The sequence below is a fragment of the Solanum lycopersicum genome, chromosome 10 (assembly GCF_036512215.1).
Source record: "Solanum lycopersicum chromosome 10, SLM_r2.1".
Lineage (NCBI taxonomy): Eukaryota > Viridiplantae > Streptophyta > Magnoliopsida > Solanales > Solanaceae > Solanum > Solanum lycopersicum.
This window is the reverse complement of record NC_090809.1, coordinates 49,542,840-49,562,188: the sequence shown is the minus strand read 5'-3', so window position 1 is coordinate 49,562,188 and position 19,349 is coordinate 49,542,840. Positions and strand designations below refer to the sequence as shown.

Genomic DNA, 19,349 nt, shown 5'->3' with positions numbered 1-19,349 from the left:
ATTTCATATTTTATATTAAAGTTGTGACTAAATTTAGATCAGACGGTGCATAATTTATTTAGGGGTGAAACTAAAATGAGTTGTAAGCAACGAGCAACTGATTCTTGTTCAAAATAAAAAGAGATTCTTATCTACCACTCAAAAGTTCAACAATTGTACAGGATAACCTGGAATTTCACTTCCATGAAAAATTCATAGCATAATTGAAATAGTAAATAGATGGTCCATGCGTTGTATTGCTAAACATACAAGATTTTCCTTTGCAGCTAGTAGTATAAACAGTGTTTCTTGGTTAGATATTGTTCATTTCTTTTTTCTGTTTAAAAGTAGCACAAGCACAAAAATTTTCCCATATGTTACTACAATCCAAAGTAAAAGTAGGTAAATTCTAATAAGTTGTAAAAGGAAAAATGTCCAAAAAATAATAGGTAATATTATTTATTGCAGTTTATTATCTTGACGCTCCAATACGCCGCGCAAGGATTACAGGATATTCTTGAAATTGGTGCAACCGTTTCTTACCTTCGTTCTCTATAATTCCCTCTTCCCATATATTGAAGGTAAGATTTTGGTTGCTTCAGGAACAACATTTTTATTTATATATAATACTGTTCAAATTTGTTAGCAAACAATAGGTCCAGAAGATTAAAGTTGAACAAATATGCTTACAAGATATCGACAACAATGAGTTCTTGTAATCTTTTTTCCACACTTGCAACAGAACAATTCACAACAATTGTGAGTATATCTATTGACAATAGTAAATGGAGTTAGTATATGTACATTTAAAGTGTTAAATTTCTTGGCTATATTACAACTGAGTTTAACGATGAAAGAAAATAATAGTCATATCAAATTCTTTTTTGCTGAGGTCAACTGTCATTGTGTGGGCAACGTCTTGTTTAATGTCGGCAAAGGATGTCACATTAAACTTGGTTGGCGGCAATAGCACATCGACATCATCCTTTTTAATTGGATCAATTATGCTCTTTTTATCGACAACCTAGTTAAATGTAGAGGGCGTGTCCTCCTGTTATGCAGAAAATGTGGTTAAGCTTAATCCGTTTTTGATGATTGGAAATGTCATCGACATAGACAATTACCTTTGTTTGATATGCGGAGATGGTAAACTGAAGGATTCATTTCATTAATAGGAAAGGCAAACAAACACCACATAACCTTAGGTGGTGAAACCCATCTAGCTAATCGATGGTGTTTTATTTTGTCAATTATTGTATCAGAATCATTACCATGTATGTGAAAAGCAATTTTATCATGTCCTTTACAAATATATATTTGTAAATATACTTGACAACTTTAATGTCCGAGAAAATTTCAACGTTTACGTGACAGTTAAATTTAGCTAAGAGATAGGGATTTTAAGGAACAACCCATGAGTTATCAAGACATTGATTTCTAATTTTGAAATATTTTCCTGTGTATCATCTTTTGTATATTGGATATGAATTTTCACCTTTGGATGTAGTGCAGGCATAATTTTTAGGATACCTAAATTTACATTGTCCCATATTTTTCATATATCAAATCTATATAGATCCTAATTGAACCACACGAAATAAAATTGTTGTGTAATTCAACTTTTATAAATTTGTTCACAGAATATTGTTGGAACAGTCTCTAGAATGTAACGTTCCATTTTCTTCGTCATCTCTAATTTGAAGTTTATAACAGTAATATTCGTGACATTAGACAGTATTTTTTTTTTGCCTTTGATTTTGTAAGAATTGTTGTTCAACATTAAGAAGTCCATCTATTGAGGAAGACCAGTTAGATACTTGAAGAAGTTGTTTATTTTTAGACGTACAATGATTGGCTAAAGAAATGGGCTGTCCGAAGTAATTTTTGAATGCCACCCATTTTCTTCACGAGGAAACAACAGAGGATATTGTAATGAATCGTAACAATCATAGTAATAATATCTAATTGAATATGATCCCAATGAGTGTAAATGCGAATGTGAGGCGTAGAGATAACATTATTTGAGTCGTTATCAACCAATATAGTAGCAAGCTCAGAGACACTGGGTAAATTATGTGTTCGTTGGTCCAATGTAGAATCACATTTAAGTGCAATGTAGAAGTTAGCTAAGTTTGGAATGCATGTTAAGAATTTCAGAAACATGGAATATGGATTAATCTTTAGGATATCTAGTAACTTCACAACAATTGTTTGTTCAAGATTTTTGGGGAACATCATTTTGTTAATTATATCGTCTTCATTATCATAGAAGTAAACTTGTAAGTTTTTCACCTGATTATCATTGGAGAAGAGATTATTTATGAAATGATACATTTGTCCTTGAACTTTAAAGGTATATATACCTTGATTCCTTTTTGCTAATTCCTTATCATATTTTACTCAAAGTGAACATGTTATTGTATGTTGTGATGTAAGTTTGAAAATAATTGGATTCGTTTCTGATGTAAGAGAAATTAATTTTACAGTGCTACTTCTACAGCAAAAATCAGGGGATTCATATTGAAATCTTCTGGCTTTGCAGAATTTGCAGTTTGAAACTTTCTTTAAAAAAGCAGGGCTACAAGGCAATGGGTTGTTATTCGAACAACCCATTTGTCTCGGTCTGCGTTCTGCAAAATGAGAATACAACTTAGCAAAAGTTAAGTTAGGTATATGAATAGACCTTTCAATGTTGGTTGTCACTGAAGTAAACTGGAACGGTCATTACATGTTGTGGATGTTGATCCTGTAGGATTATGTTCATTAACCTATAGTATAGAAAATAACTATCTAATGATAGTTTATAAGTAACAGAAAAATTTAAAATGCAGTTGTGGCAAACCTATTTCGTAGACATTGTTACACTGAATCGGTTGTTCTTCCACAGAAGTAGTTAATGAGGAATGAGGAGGAAGAAGAAGTTTTTGAGGAAGAACTCTTTTTTTTTCAGCAGACATTTGTTGATAGGCGATCCAGCGTTTAAGATTTTTTGCAATATTTTGTGAATTACTAGTTTGTTCAGTTTGAGTAGCATTCATTTAAATTTTTTATCAGCCATGATTAGAAGAGCGCTTAAATTTTTCTTGTCAAAGTTTGGAGAAAAACAATTTAGAATAGCATATAATGATAAGATGTAATATGACAAAGAGCAAAGAAGGATGTGTAACCACGTATGTGTGTTGATTCCCTCTTATTTGAGCAGACAAATTTGATCTCCGAAAGTCTGAAAAAGAGGGAATTACCAACCTGTCCTTTTGGTCGTCCAAACAAAACTAGCCGTATGTGATCTTTTTTTATTAGTTTGGTAGTATTTGAGGGACCACTACTTCTATAGAATGATCTAGTAGAAGTAGAAGTAGAATTATCTAGGTGCAAAATTCTTATTAAAAAACTTGTGGGGTCTACTTTTATTTTTATTCTAGTAATGAAGGGAAAAAAAATAAAATAGTTGATGAAAGATAAGATTTTGCGGGCAGTTTGCTAGGTACGAGCCATTCGATTGTATGCTAAATTAAAGAGCAAATTATTGATAGCTTTGATCGACAACAAATGAATCATTTAATCATAAAAATAATGCATGTATCAATAATCATTACTTTATAAGAAATGTATATTTTTTTATATCAATAAAAAAGAAACACAATAACTTTAATTACTAGTTCTAACTACTTAAGTTGATCAAAGTTACCTTTTTGGTCTCACTACTTACTAAGACTGGGCAACGGACTGTAAGGGGATCATCGGATCGGAATGAATCGGTACCTTATTGGAATTGAACGAGTTGATTGGTATCGAGATGAATCGAACTGAAATTATCGGGACGAATATTCGATTTCGTCCCATCCCACTATATACCAGTTTGGATCAAAATGGAATAGGATGACACATCTAGTTAATTCAAAAAATGATTTTTTTGAATTACGAAAATAAAAATATTTTTTTATTTTTCTAAGTTTAAATTATTAGTTATTAAATTTATAATGTAATTTTTTATTTAAGTTTATTTTAAAGATACTTTTTAAGAAAAATTTACTTATTAAGTTTGCAAGTTAAGTCTAATTAAATTTTTAAGATTTAAATCTTTTGGAGTTTATAAGTTATTACTTATTATTTAATGATATTTTATAATTTATAAGTTACATTTATAATTTGTAGTTTCAGTAACTTAAATTTGTAATTTTAAAAAATTAAATAAAAATAAGGATAAAATAATTACACATTATAAAATATGAATTATAATTTATAAATATATAATATAAATTAATTAATAAATATTAATTAATCAAAACCAAATCGGAATAAATCGGTACCAAAACTTGATTCCGTGCTGTTCCGTGCACCGATTCAAGATGTTCCGTTCCGTCCCGTAAATAATCAAAACGATACCAATACATCTCGTTCTGTTGCCTAGTCTTACTATTTACTGATAGCTATGAGGTGTATGCCAAAGTTTGTGCTAATTTTTTTAGAATATATATTTGATTTTAATATTCCAAATTAAATCTATTGTTGTGTTCATTGCTTTGATGTGTGGATAACAAACAATAAAATATTTGATTGATTAACTTTTCAATTTTCATCACTTTCTGCAATACTTGTCTTTTCCATAACCTAAGGGAGCTTTCTAGGTATACAATTTCTAATAATTGACTCACACGCAGAGGACATTGGGTATGAGCACGTTTATTGGAATTACTTTATACTTCTATAGGAATTTTCATCTTTTGTCCAAACAAAATGTAAGAAGATCCAAACAAACGCTACAATAAAGATAAATTTTTGCGGCATTAAATATTGACATTAATAAAGAGTACTAAAGTCTTTACCGATATTGGTTAAGTGTCATTAGAACCAATGTTGCTAAAGGCTCTAAGGACATATACAAAGAGTGTTAATTGCTGCTAAAAATACATATATGATCATTTTCTATGTAGTGAAAGGTCTTTTGGGGTGACTCAGTTGTTTTGGAGGATGCTTATCCACACGGATAACCCGGGATCAATTCCCCTCAATGCCTTCTAAGTCGAGTCTGTTGCGTAAGGCTTGCCTAGTGCGATTTACATTCCTGTATAGTTTGTAGGCTATTACACAGTAGGGGGTTTATCTAATGTGCACAAAGTGCTCACCCGAAGGACAGAAATTGTGGCAGAATTTATAGTAATTACGAATTATTTTGGGGTTCCAAAAAATAGACCAAACAAAATTCCGTCCCCTCTCCCAGGCCCTGCAATAAACCAAGCAATGTCGGCCAGCGCGTGTTTGTGTAAGAGAGTAATATTAATTCTGATCGTTTTTGTTGTTGTTTGTTCGTTCGTTAGAATTCATATTCTTGATAAGCATGTGTGAAGGAGTTTGGTATCAATATGTCAGAGTTTTGAAATACATTCATATCGGAGGGTATATTAGTCTTATTTGTTAATTTAGACCATGCTCATTCCACGTGGCTCTTATGCAGACACCACATATACTTCTACTCATTGTTCTCTAGAACTTTAAATAACCATTGTTGTGCTTCTTTTCTCTAGTTTTAATATGTCTTAAAGTTCTTTATTTACATGGACGTAATGTATGTTCATATATTCAAGATTTGAATTACTATGTATTTTCTAAGATTTAATTATTGAGTTCAATTAATATTGTACCATCACACATGAAGTCTTGTATCACCATATTGATAGAATATTATAGAATCGATAATTCATGTTTTGATGATAGACAAGAAGCACAAAGAACAGTAGCAAATGTATGCAGCAAAAGAAGTCAAGCTAGAGTCCAAGATCAAGTAAAATAGAGTTATTTGTCAAAGCCAAAAATAATATATTAAAGGTACAAGTTAATACAAATAAGGAAAACCTTAAATATATTATTAAGAAAGGAAGTTGTGTGTAATAAGGATTGTAATTTAAAAAAGAATCCTTGTTTAAACATAACTTCCTTACCTTATCAGTAAGGATTGTACAAGGCAAAAACTCTATAAGAAGAGCACGAGGCAGAAGAAAAAAAGACGACGACTTCACGCAGAGAACAAGGGAGAATTATTCATCAAATTGAAGTCTTCAAGGTTGATAGGATTACTACGTTTAAAACATTCTTGAGTAAGAAGGTTTTATCGTGTAGAACTATTTGTCTTGTTTTTGTTCTTAATTGTAGTTTACAGTTTATTGTACAAAGGGTGGGTTTGGCTCTTTGTAGGGTTGAGTGTTAGTAAGAGTTGTAACAAAAGGTGGGTTTGGCCTTTTGGAGAGATCGATTGGAGTCAATCGAGGGAGTAGTAGAGATTAGACTTTTGATTATTGAGTTGTAATCACAAAATCTTATAGTTGAATTAATAAAACGAGGTTTTTCCTTCCTTGAGTGAGGAAGGTTTTTAATTCAATAAGTGTTTGTGTCTTTACTCTGTCTTTACTTAAAAGCAACTTACACGAACCTGGTTCGTGTTCTGGGGTAAGGTTTCTTTAATTGGTATTAGAGCAGGTCTTTTCGTTAAAAGATTCACACCTTGAAAAGACTCAATGGCAGCACCACCTACCCCACAAGAGGGAGCTTCACAAACACGACCACCACTGTTCAATGGAAAATATTATGGATGGTGGAAAAATCGTATGATGGACCATCTTATTGGTGAAAACCCTGATCTATGGGGAGTAATTCTAGATGGCCCAACCATATCTATGAAAATCGCAACTGATGAAATCACCAAAATCCCAAAGGAAAGAAAAAAAGGAATGTTGAAGACAAGCTTGCAATCCAAAACAATGCCAAAGCCAAGAAAATTTTGATCTGTGGCATAGGAACAGACGAATACAATCGAATCTCGTCCTGTCAAGATGCCAAAGCCATATGGGAAACACTACAAACCGCTCATGAAGGAACAACTCAAGTCAAGAAGTCCAAAATTGATAACTTGAACAGGCAATATGAGCTGTTCAGGATGACAGAAGGGGAGACTATTCAAGACATGCACACCAGGTTCACCTCCATCATCAATGAGATGTACTCCTTGGGAGAGATAGTTCCCAATGGAAAGGCAGTAAGGAAACTCTTGAGTGTCCTTCCTGAAACTTGGGAAAGTAAAGTCGAGGCTATCACCGAAGCCCACGACCTAGACTCACTGGCCATGGATGAGTTGATTGGTAATCTCATCACATACGAACTCAAGAAAAACCAAGAAAAGGAAATTGGAGGAAAAAGGAAGGAAAGGAACCTGGTTCTAAAGGCTACTACATCAGATGATTTTGAAGATGAAAATATCGTCCTCATAACCAAAAGATTTACCAGAATGCTAAAGAGAGGGCAGGCCTTTCAAAAGAAAACTTCTCAAAAACCAGCTGAAAACACTAAAGACCAGGTTTGTCATAAGTGTGGGAGCCCAGATCACTTCATCAAATTCTGTCCACTTTGGGCTTTAGAGCAGAAAAAGGCAAACTTTGAGAAGGGAAAAGGCATCAAGAATGATAAGTACATTCCCACAAACAGAAGAATGACCAATCAAGAAGCGGATCTTTCAACGAGAAGAGCCTTTGCCACTATGGGGGACTTATCTGAAGAAGAATTTGAGGATGGAGGGTTCGAAAATCAGTCACTACTTGCAATAGAACAATCAAATAAATATGATTTTCTTGCACTCATTGCTGAAACACATTCTGAAGATGATGAAGAAGATGACAAACAAATCAAGGTAAGTTTTCATCACATCAAAGTAAATATTGAATCATATTCTAAAAAGGAACTATAGTCCTTATTGAGTAATGTTATAGATGTATATCAGTCTGTCAATTCTAAAAGAGAACAAGTGATGGAAAACTATGCATCTTTAAGAGAAGTCAATGACAATCTTGAGAAACACAGTCACTTTCTTCAAAATAAATTAAAAGAACAGATTAAAATCTCAGAGTTAAGTCACAAGGGCAAAAACTCTGCTAGTGAACTTCAATTAGCTCTAGAAGAAAAAATGAAATTGTTAACCATAAAATATCAAGCTTTAAGAGAAAGGAATAGGTTGCTACAATAAAATCTTGATCATACCAAACTGGATCTGGAAAGAAATCTTAGATGGACCAGGTCCTTTGAAATTTTAACCCAGATTCAGGAAAAGCAAACCACTAGTCGAAGTGGGATAGGTTTTAAAAAACAGAATAATCTTGTGTCACACACTATTCACATGTCTAAAAGTTTATGCACTCATTGTGGAAACTCAGGTCATTTAAAGAATCAATGTAAAGCTTTATTTGAGGCTTTTCAGAAAAATGTTAAGTTCACCAAAAAGGAAAAGACTGATACGGCTAAGAACCTGGTTCGAAATAAAAATGCTTCAAATAAAAGGTTTTCTTTGCTTTTATGGGCTAGAAGAAATCTTATTCATCCTTTTACTCACATAAAGGGGCCCAAGATAATCTGGGTTCCCAAGACTAATCTTTGACTAGTGTTTCAGGTGAAGGTGATAGGGAAAAGACCAACTTGATACATGAATAGTGCATGCTCCAAAATGGTGCTAAAATGGTAGAAAATTTCCTCTCGCTCTTTGATTTTCAAGGAGGCAGTTTATTCCTTGAAAAGGATGAGAAAAATGAATTTTTTTTTGAAGAAAGTGACATGATATCAAACATCTTTGATGATGCAAATTTAGGGAACACTGCATATGAACCTGGTTCACAGCTAACAATCATTGATGCACCTGCAACATGAATTACTACTTATCTATGGTTTTGGAGATTGGGGGAATATTAGAGCAATCGAGACAGTAAGAGTATGGCACACCTTTGGGGGAACTTTGTTGTGTGAACATGGTCCTTGTTGTTCATTGGAAGGTATTAAAAATTGACAAGGGTTGGTTCTCTGTGAATTAGCTTGAGATTCATTTGATCTGGGAGAATATGATGATGCGACATTCTTGTGAAGGCCTTGAATATAGAACTTGAGAAAAATCAGTCAAAGCATGGTGTTATCGAAACAAGTTGATGCATTATCATGATTTCCTTTAATAATTGGCAAGTAAAAGAATAATCTTACGCTTGAGTAATTATATAATAAATATCTGCTAACTCAACCTCGTACTGTAACAGGTACACACTCAAGTCACATCTCAAACAATGCTTAGAAAGTTTGCGGATGTTATCTCTACTCTTTGCTAACACCATTAAGTAAATCATGAAGAAACAAAAAAAAAAGGGAACCTGGTTTCTCTGTAATACTCAGGTATGTACCATCCTTTTTCAATGCATTAATTTCTTGAGTTTGGGTCAAACATAAGCACTAATGAACCTGGTCGATCATCAAAAATTCAACTTTCTTAAAGATCACCAGGAACCCTCTTTGACAATGAGCATCGTTCAATCTCAAACTGCTCTAATGATGAAAATCTCAGTATTGAAGTCACTCATGCTTTAATTTAGGGGGAACCTTGCTTTACCACCCACATCTGAACCAGGTTCACAAACTCCAAATTGATATTTCATCCATTCCAAATGTATAACTTGTCTATCTCTCAGGGGGAACAATTCTCACAGAAATAATTGTTGCTTGCTTTCATTATTGATAAACACATCTCTTTGTGCACCAAAATGTGATGAATCTCTTACTGGTAGTTGGTACTCCTTCAAAGTTGTCATCAAGAAAAAGGCTATAAAAAAAACAGGAAGAAAATTATGGAGGAATGAAAATGTTACGGAGTAGAGTTAAAAAAAAGGTGATGATGTATCTCATGATGAAATTTCACATTCTAAGAAAACTGATCAAAATAAAGAAGCTGGTGCACAATGGGCATACTGAAAAAAATTATCAATAGCAGTAAACATCCCTTTCTTCCTCACTTTAGTAATCTTTGTCCCAATCCTTATCCTCAAATTTAATACTCTTTTGACTCTTTGATGTGCTTATGTCTGTCTCATACTCATGATATTATATGTTTTTTATTAAAGGCATAAACTGGTACATATTTGTTTATTTCGTTTCTCATTGAATATATTAATTGCGTATGAGTTTAAGATGACTAATATCCTCAGATTAACTAACTATTGTGTTAGCAGAAGTGTACTTGAAAGTGTTGCCCAAGTGGCTATGAGTTAAAAAATGATATTGCACTCATTGAATGTTATTCGAGTTCTTTGGTTATTGGTTTTCAATGATGCCAAAAGGGGAAATTCTTGGGGAATGAGAAAACATGAAGTTTGTAGTTTTGATGGATGACAAAGAATTGAAGTTTTTAGAAGTGTTTGATGCATTTGAAGTACCATTGGGAGAAGGCAAGATTTTAACTCATGCAGATATGTTCAGTCAAACTATTCTTGCTGAGTGTGGAATTCCCATGGAGTCGGAGCAGGTTGCAAATGCTTCTCCACGTACATCTGGTCCTGTTGCTCAGTTACTTAGGGAACTCAAAGTAGCTGAAGAAAAATATGCAACTCTTGAGTCAGAAAACCAGAAGTTACGTGCTGAACTCCACACTTCAAATGCTGAAATTTACAGGTTGAAGGATCAGTTAGTGCAGCAACAACTTGCTAATAATGCAAGAGTTGACAGAGTTTTGGATATGTTGGCTTCTGCTCAACCAAGCCTGGACAACCTTCAAATTGAAAAAGCATCTTGTGTGAACCTGGTTCTCTTAGTTGTTTAAACTTATTATGCTCAACTGGCTGGGCTTATATTGTTGCTATGGATGTTGATTGGGTTTGTTTAGCCGCTGTTGGACTCTTTTTGATTTGTCAAAAGGGGGAAGAGTATTTGTGCATGCATCACACAGAAATATTTGTTTGTCTTCATAAAAAAGGGGGAATATGATAGAATCGATAATTCATGTTTTGATGATAGACAAGAAGCGCAAAGAACAGTAGCAAATGTACGCATCAAAAGAAGTCAATCTAGAGTCCAAGATCAAGTAAAATAGAGTTATTTGTCAAAGCCAAAAATAATATATTAAAGGTACAATTTAATACAAATAAGGAAAACCTTAAATATATTATTAAGAAAGGAAGTTGTGTGTAATAAGGATTGTAATTTAAAAAAGAATCCTTGTTTAAACATAACTTCCTTACCTTATCAGTAAGGATTGTACAAGGCAAAAACTCTATAAGAAGAGCACGAGGCAGAAGAAAAAAAGACGACGACTTCACGCAGAGAACAAGGGAGAATTATTCATCAAATTGAAGTCTTCAAGGTTGATAGGATTACTACGTTTAAAACATTCTTAAGTAAGAAGGTTTTATCGTGTAGAACTATTTGTCTTGTTTTTGTTCTTAATTGTAGTTTACAGTTTATTGTACAAAGGGTGGGTTTGGCTCTTTGTAGGGTTGAGTATTAGTAAGAGTTGTAACAAAAGGTGAATTTGGCCTTTTGGAGAGATCGATTGGAGTCAATCGAGGGAGTAGTAGAGATAAGACTTTTGATTATTGAGTTGTAATCACAAAATCTTATAGTTGAATTAATAAAATGAGGTTTTTCCTTCCTTGAGTGAGGAAGGTTTTTAATTCAATAAGTGTTTGTGTCTTTACTCTGTCTTTACTTAAAAGCAACTTACACGAACCTGGTTCGTGTTCTGGGGTAAGGTTTCTTCACATATATATTGAGTAAAATCATCAAGAAGACATAAGTATAATCACATACATAATCAAAATCATAAAAGGTGAAACCATCCTTACCATTATTCATAACATCGTACATGAAGGACTCTCACAAAAACTCCTCAAATAACCCAATTGTACAATGTATAGGTAAAATATCATGCCCTTACCTATACTAAGTAGTATGGGCTATATATGAGGTTACTTATGATCATGAATGTCTCCTTATCTTATAGTATGGATTGATTATGTCTTACTTGAATGTGCATTATGGCTTTTAACTTGAAATAACATGTTTTCTACTAAAAGTCCATTTTATGCATGTTTTAATGGTTTTAATTGCATGACTTCCATACTTGGTACAATTGATTGTGCTAACCTATATTTCTTCTATTTTTCTACGAAGTGTAGGTCCTAGCTAGTAGGTCCTTATTGTGGAGAATTGAAGGCTTCGATTGCATTCTTCAAGACTTATGTATGTCCTCAAGTTCCGAGGACAACATGATGTAACTATGTTCTTTCTTTGTAGTAGGTTACTTATGTACTCGTATTATGATACACTTTTATTGTAAAGGGCTAAGGTTCCTATTTGAAACTTCTATGTTGTTCTTGGATGGTTGATGAGATAACGTCTAGACGTTCTATTTTTCTATTGCAAAGAGTTTGACATTGATTGGTAAAAGTTTTAAATTTTCGCATTATTCAATGACTCATGCAATGACGTTTATGCTAAGAACTTGTATGAGACCCCTTCGGGATCAACTACGACGTCTTACAACTAAGGGTACTCTCGGATCGTGACACTTTTCAGTTAGAGAGTTAGAATCTAATAGGTTGTCTTTAATTCATATATTTCCTATTTCAATATTGGGTGTTATTCACATATTTCAGGTTTAGCTTCAATATGTGTATTTCAATTTTTTTTTGATTGATTTTGCAAATTCTAGTGTCATGACATGTCATGAGATTAGCTTGGGATTACTTGCGACTCTAAGCATCATGTCATGTTTAAGACATACACCAATGTTGTAGTTTGTCTCAAGATTGACCTTGTTCGACATAAGAATTTAAATTAAGTATGATTTATATTTTATTTTAAGCTAGAATATAGCGAAAATTAAATCTTATCTGACAGAATTTAATAGAAATAATTTATACATTGTAATTTCTATTTAATTAATCTCTACATAACTTAATTGTGCATAACAAGATATGGTACTACTAATACATATATAATTCTTATGAGCAACCAAACGACCTTGAGAGGCATGAGTCAACTTTATATTAAGGCACTAAAGAAATCGGGTAAGGCCTAACTATTTCCATTTTTTTTTCTAAAGATATATTTTGTATTATATTGTTGAAAAAGAATTTCATGTACTATTAAATTTTAAAAGAAAATTTTGGATTAAAAATATAATAACTTCTTATATTAGTTAATCTAGAAATTATTGTAATAATTGAGAAATGAAATAGTTTTTAGGTAAGTATAGTATCCTTCTTACGTGGTTATTTACTTTGTTGCCTCATTTGTGTATTGATAATTAACATGAACAATAATAAAAAAACTCAGTGAAATCACATTAAGTACAGTCTGTGAAGGACACAATGTACGCAGTCTTTATCATAACTTTGTAGAGATAGAGAGACTATTTTCGTAAAATCTTTATCTTAAGTGCATTAAACTCAAGTACAAAAAAAGAAAACAAGAACGGAGCATTATAGTTAATAAAATAAAGCAACATAAAATTTATAGAAAAGAACAGTAACATCAAGTAAAGTTTACATTATTTACATGATAAAGTTTACGAACACTTACGGTTCCGACAATTCACTTGTAAAATTACACTAAATATATTATTGTTCAATTTATTTAAAGAGAAAAGACATAAATTGACACCTGAAGTTGTCCCAAATTTTCAAAAAGACATCTTAACTATGTGGACATCCTATTACCGCCTAACCAATTTCGATAATATATTAATACATCATTTTTCGACCAATACCAGATTTTAAATAGCAAGTGGTTACCACACACCAATCATTATGTGACAAGTGTTAATTGAATTTGAAATATATATATATTTTTAATTTTAAGTTTTCTTTATTTCTCTCTCTTACTTTTTGATTAATTTTAATTTTATTACTTTAATTTTAATTTTCACTTTAAATTTTTTATCTTTCGCCCCTACTTTCAAGTTACCTCTCCTTTTTTTTCTTTTTTTTTTCTTCTTCACCTCTCACCCTCACCTACCCCACCCCTGCGTCAAGTTGTTCCATTTCTTCTTCTTCTTCTTCTTCAATCAAATTCCCTTTTTTCAAAATTATACTATTTTTAGTATTTGTAATATTGAAAACAAGACTAATTATTTTTTAAGAAAATTAAAATTTTGAAGGTATCATCAATTAATTTATCTCATTTCATATATCAAAACTAGAAATGATGATTTTGTAAAATCAGAATTCTCCGAAAATTGAAAAAATTTAAGTGAAATTTAGATTTTAAAAAATAAATAATACCTACTAATCATCTTGAAATTTTGTGGGTTATCAACTTGTTCGAAATGTAATAAAATATTTAAATATAATTTTAAAGTTGAAGAGAGTTAAACTAATAATAGTAAAAAAAGGAGTTGAAGTTGTGATAAAAATGATATTGAAAATGAAAAGTTACCATAATATTGACAATCAATTTTTGAGAAAGGAAAGAAGAAAAAAGAAAATTAATAAAGAAAAAAAATAAAACAATAAGAAAAAACAAAAACATATACTTTATAGCAAAATATTTATAAAAATAAAATTATATTTATTTTTTTAGTTTGTTCACGCTCTTTAAAAGAGTGCATACACTTTCCATGTCAGATGAATAAAAAATAATATAATAATACCAATTCAGGATTATTTAGAAGTGTAATAGAACATTTACATAGTTTAAATATTTTTATAAAAAATCGAGACAACTTCAAATGTCAATTTATACCTTTTCTCATATTTAAACGAAAGTTCCATTTCTTATGATTTGCATATTAAAAAACTAGTGTCAGATAATGAAAGGCGTGAGAATTCCTCGTAAGCTGCGTTCACTGCCGTTAAAGTAAACGGTAAGTTAGTAGAATTTTATAAAGATTAAAAAATTGTAAAAAAGGAATTAATTTGATTCCCTTGACGAAATCAACGCAGGCAGTACGAAACGACACCGTTTTAGTGGTCGTTTTCCCTTCCTAAGCACTTTTTCCAATGGCAAATTGTACGCAGAAGTGCAAATCTGAAGCAAAAATTCCAAAACAAAAAGTTGCATTATCCATATTTTACATATCGTAATGCATGAGTTTGGAAACTACAGAGATTGAATAAAAAATGAGGAAAAAATACATGAATTTGAGCTGCCCCCAATAGTGTTTCCTCTCTTAATCCCTTTTTTTAAGCACAAAAATGGCTGACGATTTTTGTTTTTTCAGCAAGGTTTGTTTTTTAATTTGTTTCCGCTTTATATTCACTATTGGGTTTGTTTATTTTGCGTTTTTAAATATTCGTTGGATGTAATTCGTGGTTTCTTGATTTGGGTGTACAAGAAATTTTGTTTATTATTCTTTGCTTAAAGTTTAAGCCTTTTTTTGTTGTTATTAGTATTCAAGAGGGAAGAAATCAGCTTCTATGTGTTAGTTTAGGCTTAAAAATTGTTTTAAGCTCAGCTTTGTACAATGAGAATCTGAGATTCTTATGCATTACAGAATTTTTTATTTTTTTTTAGTTGCTTAAAGTTTTAGGCCTTTTAATAGCAGTGGGGAGTAAGCTCAAGCATATTCTTTTGCAGTAATGATAGTAAACTGGCTCATTAAAAGAATGTATAATGGATATGGATTATCTAGGTTATGAAGTGCTTTGAGATAATTTAGACTGTAGAATTTACTTTGATTGAATGACCCCTTGAAGTGTTGTTTGATCTAGATTTTTTTTTGGTTATATTCTTATGAGGAGATCATGTTAGAAGTTGCAATTCTCGAGGGAAAAAAACTTGGAATAGGATGGGAATAAGTGGAGTGTGTACTTAGGATTGATGTAGCTTAGTGCAACTAGTTTGGGGTTGAAGTATACTTGCTTGATAACTGTTTTGAGAAAATTTATATTGAGACTGATGATAAAAAGGAGGTAAAAGAAGATTCATGTCCTAAGCAGTTTATCTTTTAATTCCATTCAGGAGTCCATCATTAAGCCACCAAAGGCTTCTCCAATGATGCTGAGGATGGTGGTCTTAATCTTTGCAATGGTATGTGGAGTTTATATATGTTCAATTGGCTTGAAACAAATTGGTGTGCATACCACTGGACGGATAGTAAGTGTTCATGTGGTTGAAAAGCCGTGTGAGGCAACTGATATTGAACCTTCAGAAAAACCTTATGTGCACTTCCCCAAACCAAAGACTTTTAGCCGGTGAGACTTTTATTATTCTGTTTTGGGTTTCTTTTTGTGGATAATATTACTGAGTTGCTGTCTTCCATGTATTAAGGGCGGAATGTGCTTGCAATCCTGTAAGGAATTTTGCAATATTGTCGACACAGAGATCTGGTAGTGGATGGTTTGAGACATTGCTAAACAGTCATATAAATATAAGCTCTAATGGAGAGATTTTTTCTGTTAAAGTCCGGAAAAGTAACGTGTCAACAATTTTGGACACTCTGGACAAACTTTATAACCTAGACTTTTTTACGAGTGCTTCCAAGAATGAATGTACTGCTGCAGTTGGACTCAAGTGGATGCTTAATCAGGTAAGAGCTTCTTGAAAATTGTGATATAATTGCTATGAGATAGTGAAGGTGTACTTCTGAATGTATTTCTGTTGTATTGCTATCACAGAACCTTTGGTTATGTTGATCTTCCTAATTAACGACTGTTACAATAGTTTGCACTCTGTGATAGTGTGTTTTCCAATGTTAAAATTAATTTGTCAAATATTCGAGCTTGTATCACTTGTGTAATGCTGAGATATTTATCTAGCAATTTTGTTTTGGTTGGGTATTATCTATCAAGTTCTAACTTGTTTATTCATATGCTTAAAGTGGGGACTATTAATGGATACAGTTGATGCTTAAAACAAGGGGAGGCTATAGATGAACATCCTTTCCAGTTCTGTCAGCTTTGGTCTGAAGTGTGCTTTTAAATGTGCTATCCCCGTTATGTGCTGTTTTAAAGTGAAACATGCCAGGAGAACTACGATTGAGAATCCAGCCAAATGCTGATTACTTTGTATTCTGTTTTCATATGCTGTAAGAATTGTATAGAGCTCAACTAGTTCGGGTTGAAGCATATCAAGACTTACATTTGGAACTAGCAGAATCATTTAGTTCTTTAAAGTTGCTCATCTCTTGGCTGCTGAATTTGAATCGCTACAAAGTTGACGAATAATGCCTTGGACTATCTGAGATTCTTAGTGCTGCACGGATATTGGGTGATTAATGAAATGTTTTGCTTATTGATCAAAAAGATGTTATATAGAGTTTATGGGAGGCTAAATGCTTGAATAATGAGTAAGATGGATCTAAAAGAATCATTAGTATTTTGCTATTGAAATTAATTTTTCTTGACATATACAGTTACCAGATATTAAATGCTTTGCTCCTTCTCTCCCAACCTTACCTTGGCCCCCAACCTTTGTGTGATAGGTGAAGATGGTCTTTAAAACTATAACTACTTTGCTAATGGAGTGTTGGCTTCACCAGTCCCTTACTGCTGCAGAAAATCTAAAATTAGACTGAACACATTCTTTGAAAAAACTCTGTTTTCATCTTTTGCATTCTTTTCTTTCTTGACTGTCTTGAATTTGAAGAAACGGTTACTTTTAAGAAGATGCAAGAAAATTAAAAGTTAGAAACGGCATACATGATATGTCCACCATGTGTAAGAATGAAATGATGTGAATTCTGAAAAAGCTAGTTCCTTGATAACTGCTTTCTCTTTTCATGGTTATGGAAAATGATGTTGATTGCAATTCTGTTTGAATATCATTACAGGGTCTGATGCAGAATCATGAGCAAATTGTTGATTATTTCAAAACCAGAGGAGTTTCTGCTATTTTTCTCTTCAGAAGAAATCTGTTGCGCAGAATGATTTCGATGCTAGCAAATTCCTATGATCAGAGTGCTAAGCTGGTAAATGGAACCCACAAGTCTCATGTGCATTCTCCCAAGGAGGTCAGTTATGCGCTGTATTTCTTTCTTATGTAGATGCCAATACTTTGTCTCTATGGTGTCTTAAGAGATATAATTGTTGTTCAGGCTGAGATGCTTGCAAGTTACAAACCCACGATAAACACAACTTTGCTGATCCGCAACCTGAAGCAAGTAGACAACATGGCTATAAAAGCTGTGCAGTACTTCAATAGCACACGACATATTATATTGTTCTACGAGGACATAATAAAGAATCAAACAGTAAGAGTTATGCATATTCTACCATGCTTACTTTATTCGTCTTGTTCATCATACTTACTTTTCTAGTTTGCCATTTTCCTCACAGATACTGAACGATGTTCAAGATTTTCTGAAAGTTCCTAAAAGGGACCTTCACAGTCGTCAGGTGAAGATACACAAAGGGACATTGTCTTCACAAGTTGAAAATTGGGTTGATGTTGAAAAGACACTCAAGGGAACGCCATATGAAAGCTTCCTACATGCAGATTACAAAATATAGAATTGCAGTCATCGTGTACAGATGTAGCTTGTTGTTCAACTCAATTAATTCTTTCATTGTTTACTGTTAGGAGACACACTTGATCTTAGCCAAAAGGTCGAGAAAGATATACTTGTTAGCAGAAGCTAACAGGGGAGAGAAGATTTTGGTAGCAGCAGATAATCTTCTAGTTTTGAGTAGCAGGTAATGAGTACTGTCTTGATTTTCACTATAACTAGAAATTTGTTTGCAAATGCTTTGCATTTTCACAAGTTAGGAACTTGTAACTGATATGATTAAAAAAAAATTGCTAAGTTTGTCATCAATGTTTCTTTCTGTTTCCATACTTAAGTGTTGCCTTGCACTTCTCCTGCGTAGCACATAAGGTGTAATCTCAGATGATTCTTCTGTGTCATGTTACTAGCTAAAGGTAAAATACTTGAGCACTCTTGTGTTTAACCCAAAAAAAAAAAAGGTATAGTTGATGAGAAATAATTTTCTTGATTCTAAGAAGAGAACCTATTAATACCTGAAAGATAAATTAGATAATGAATCGAATGTGATAAGTAAATTAAAGATTAACATAGTTTGTGTTAAACAACAAAAATGGAAAAGGAAGAAAATGATAGTATTCTGTAAAGTATGATTTTGTTTTCCTTTACAAAGTGATGATTCTATAACTTGTATACGGATCATTTTCTGGGCTTGCGTGTTTTCATACATTTTTGGTAAATAATCCTTGGGTTGAGTATTTTGTGAACTTTTCATAAGAATAAGTTCTCAAAACAATTAAAATATATATAAATTTGTATAATCATTTTATAATAAAAATATTGTGTTAAATAATATAATTAATAACAATCAATAATAACAACATAGGCAACACGTTTATTCAAACTTATCACTAATTCAATTACAACTATATCACATTAAGCACAAATTGTTCTTTTTTTTTTTCAATTTTGTCACTCTAATTAGAAACTAAACTTTTTTGGAGGAGATAATAACAAATATTGGTTAGAATTAATTAATAATAAGTGTTTTTTTGTAAAACATAAAAATTTGAGATATTTTTTAAATTTTCTACAATTTTCAAATATTAAAACTTGATCTAAATACTATTTTTTTTCTAATACTTGAGTTTCCCAA

At 32.2% G+C, this 19,349-nt stretch overlaps 2 protein-coding genes across 2 annotated transcripts; both read left to right on the top strand.

Moving 5' to 3' along the window:
* The first annotated feature begins 6,491 nt into the window (after positions 1–6,491).
* Positions 6,492–8,664, top strand: LOC112940075 (uncharacterized). Its single transcript, XM_069289968.1, has 4 exons — positions 6,492–6,579; positions 6,690–7,657; positions 7,748–7,826; positions 8,606–8,664. The coding sequence occupies exons 1-4, from the start codon at positions 6,492–6,494 to the stop codon at positions 8,662–8,664; spliced, it is 1,194 nt and encodes a 397-aa protein (XP_069146069.1).
* Positions 8,665–14,684: 6,020 nt separating this feature from the next.
* On the top strand, positions 14,685–18,526 carry LOC101247671 (uncharacterized). Its single transcript, XM_004248690.5, has 6 exons — positions 14,685–14,996; positions 15,733–15,965; positions 16,042–16,300; positions 17,543–17,722; positions 17,807–17,962; positions 18,048–18,526. Exons 1-6 carry the CDS (start codon positions 14,967–14,969, stop codon positions 18,219–18,221), a joined length of 1,032 nt encoding a protein of 343 aa, XP_004248738.1. The 5' UTR covers positions 14,685–14,966; the 3' UTR covers positions 18,222–18,526.
* The last annotated feature ends 823 nt before the right edge of the window (positions 18,527–19,349 follow it).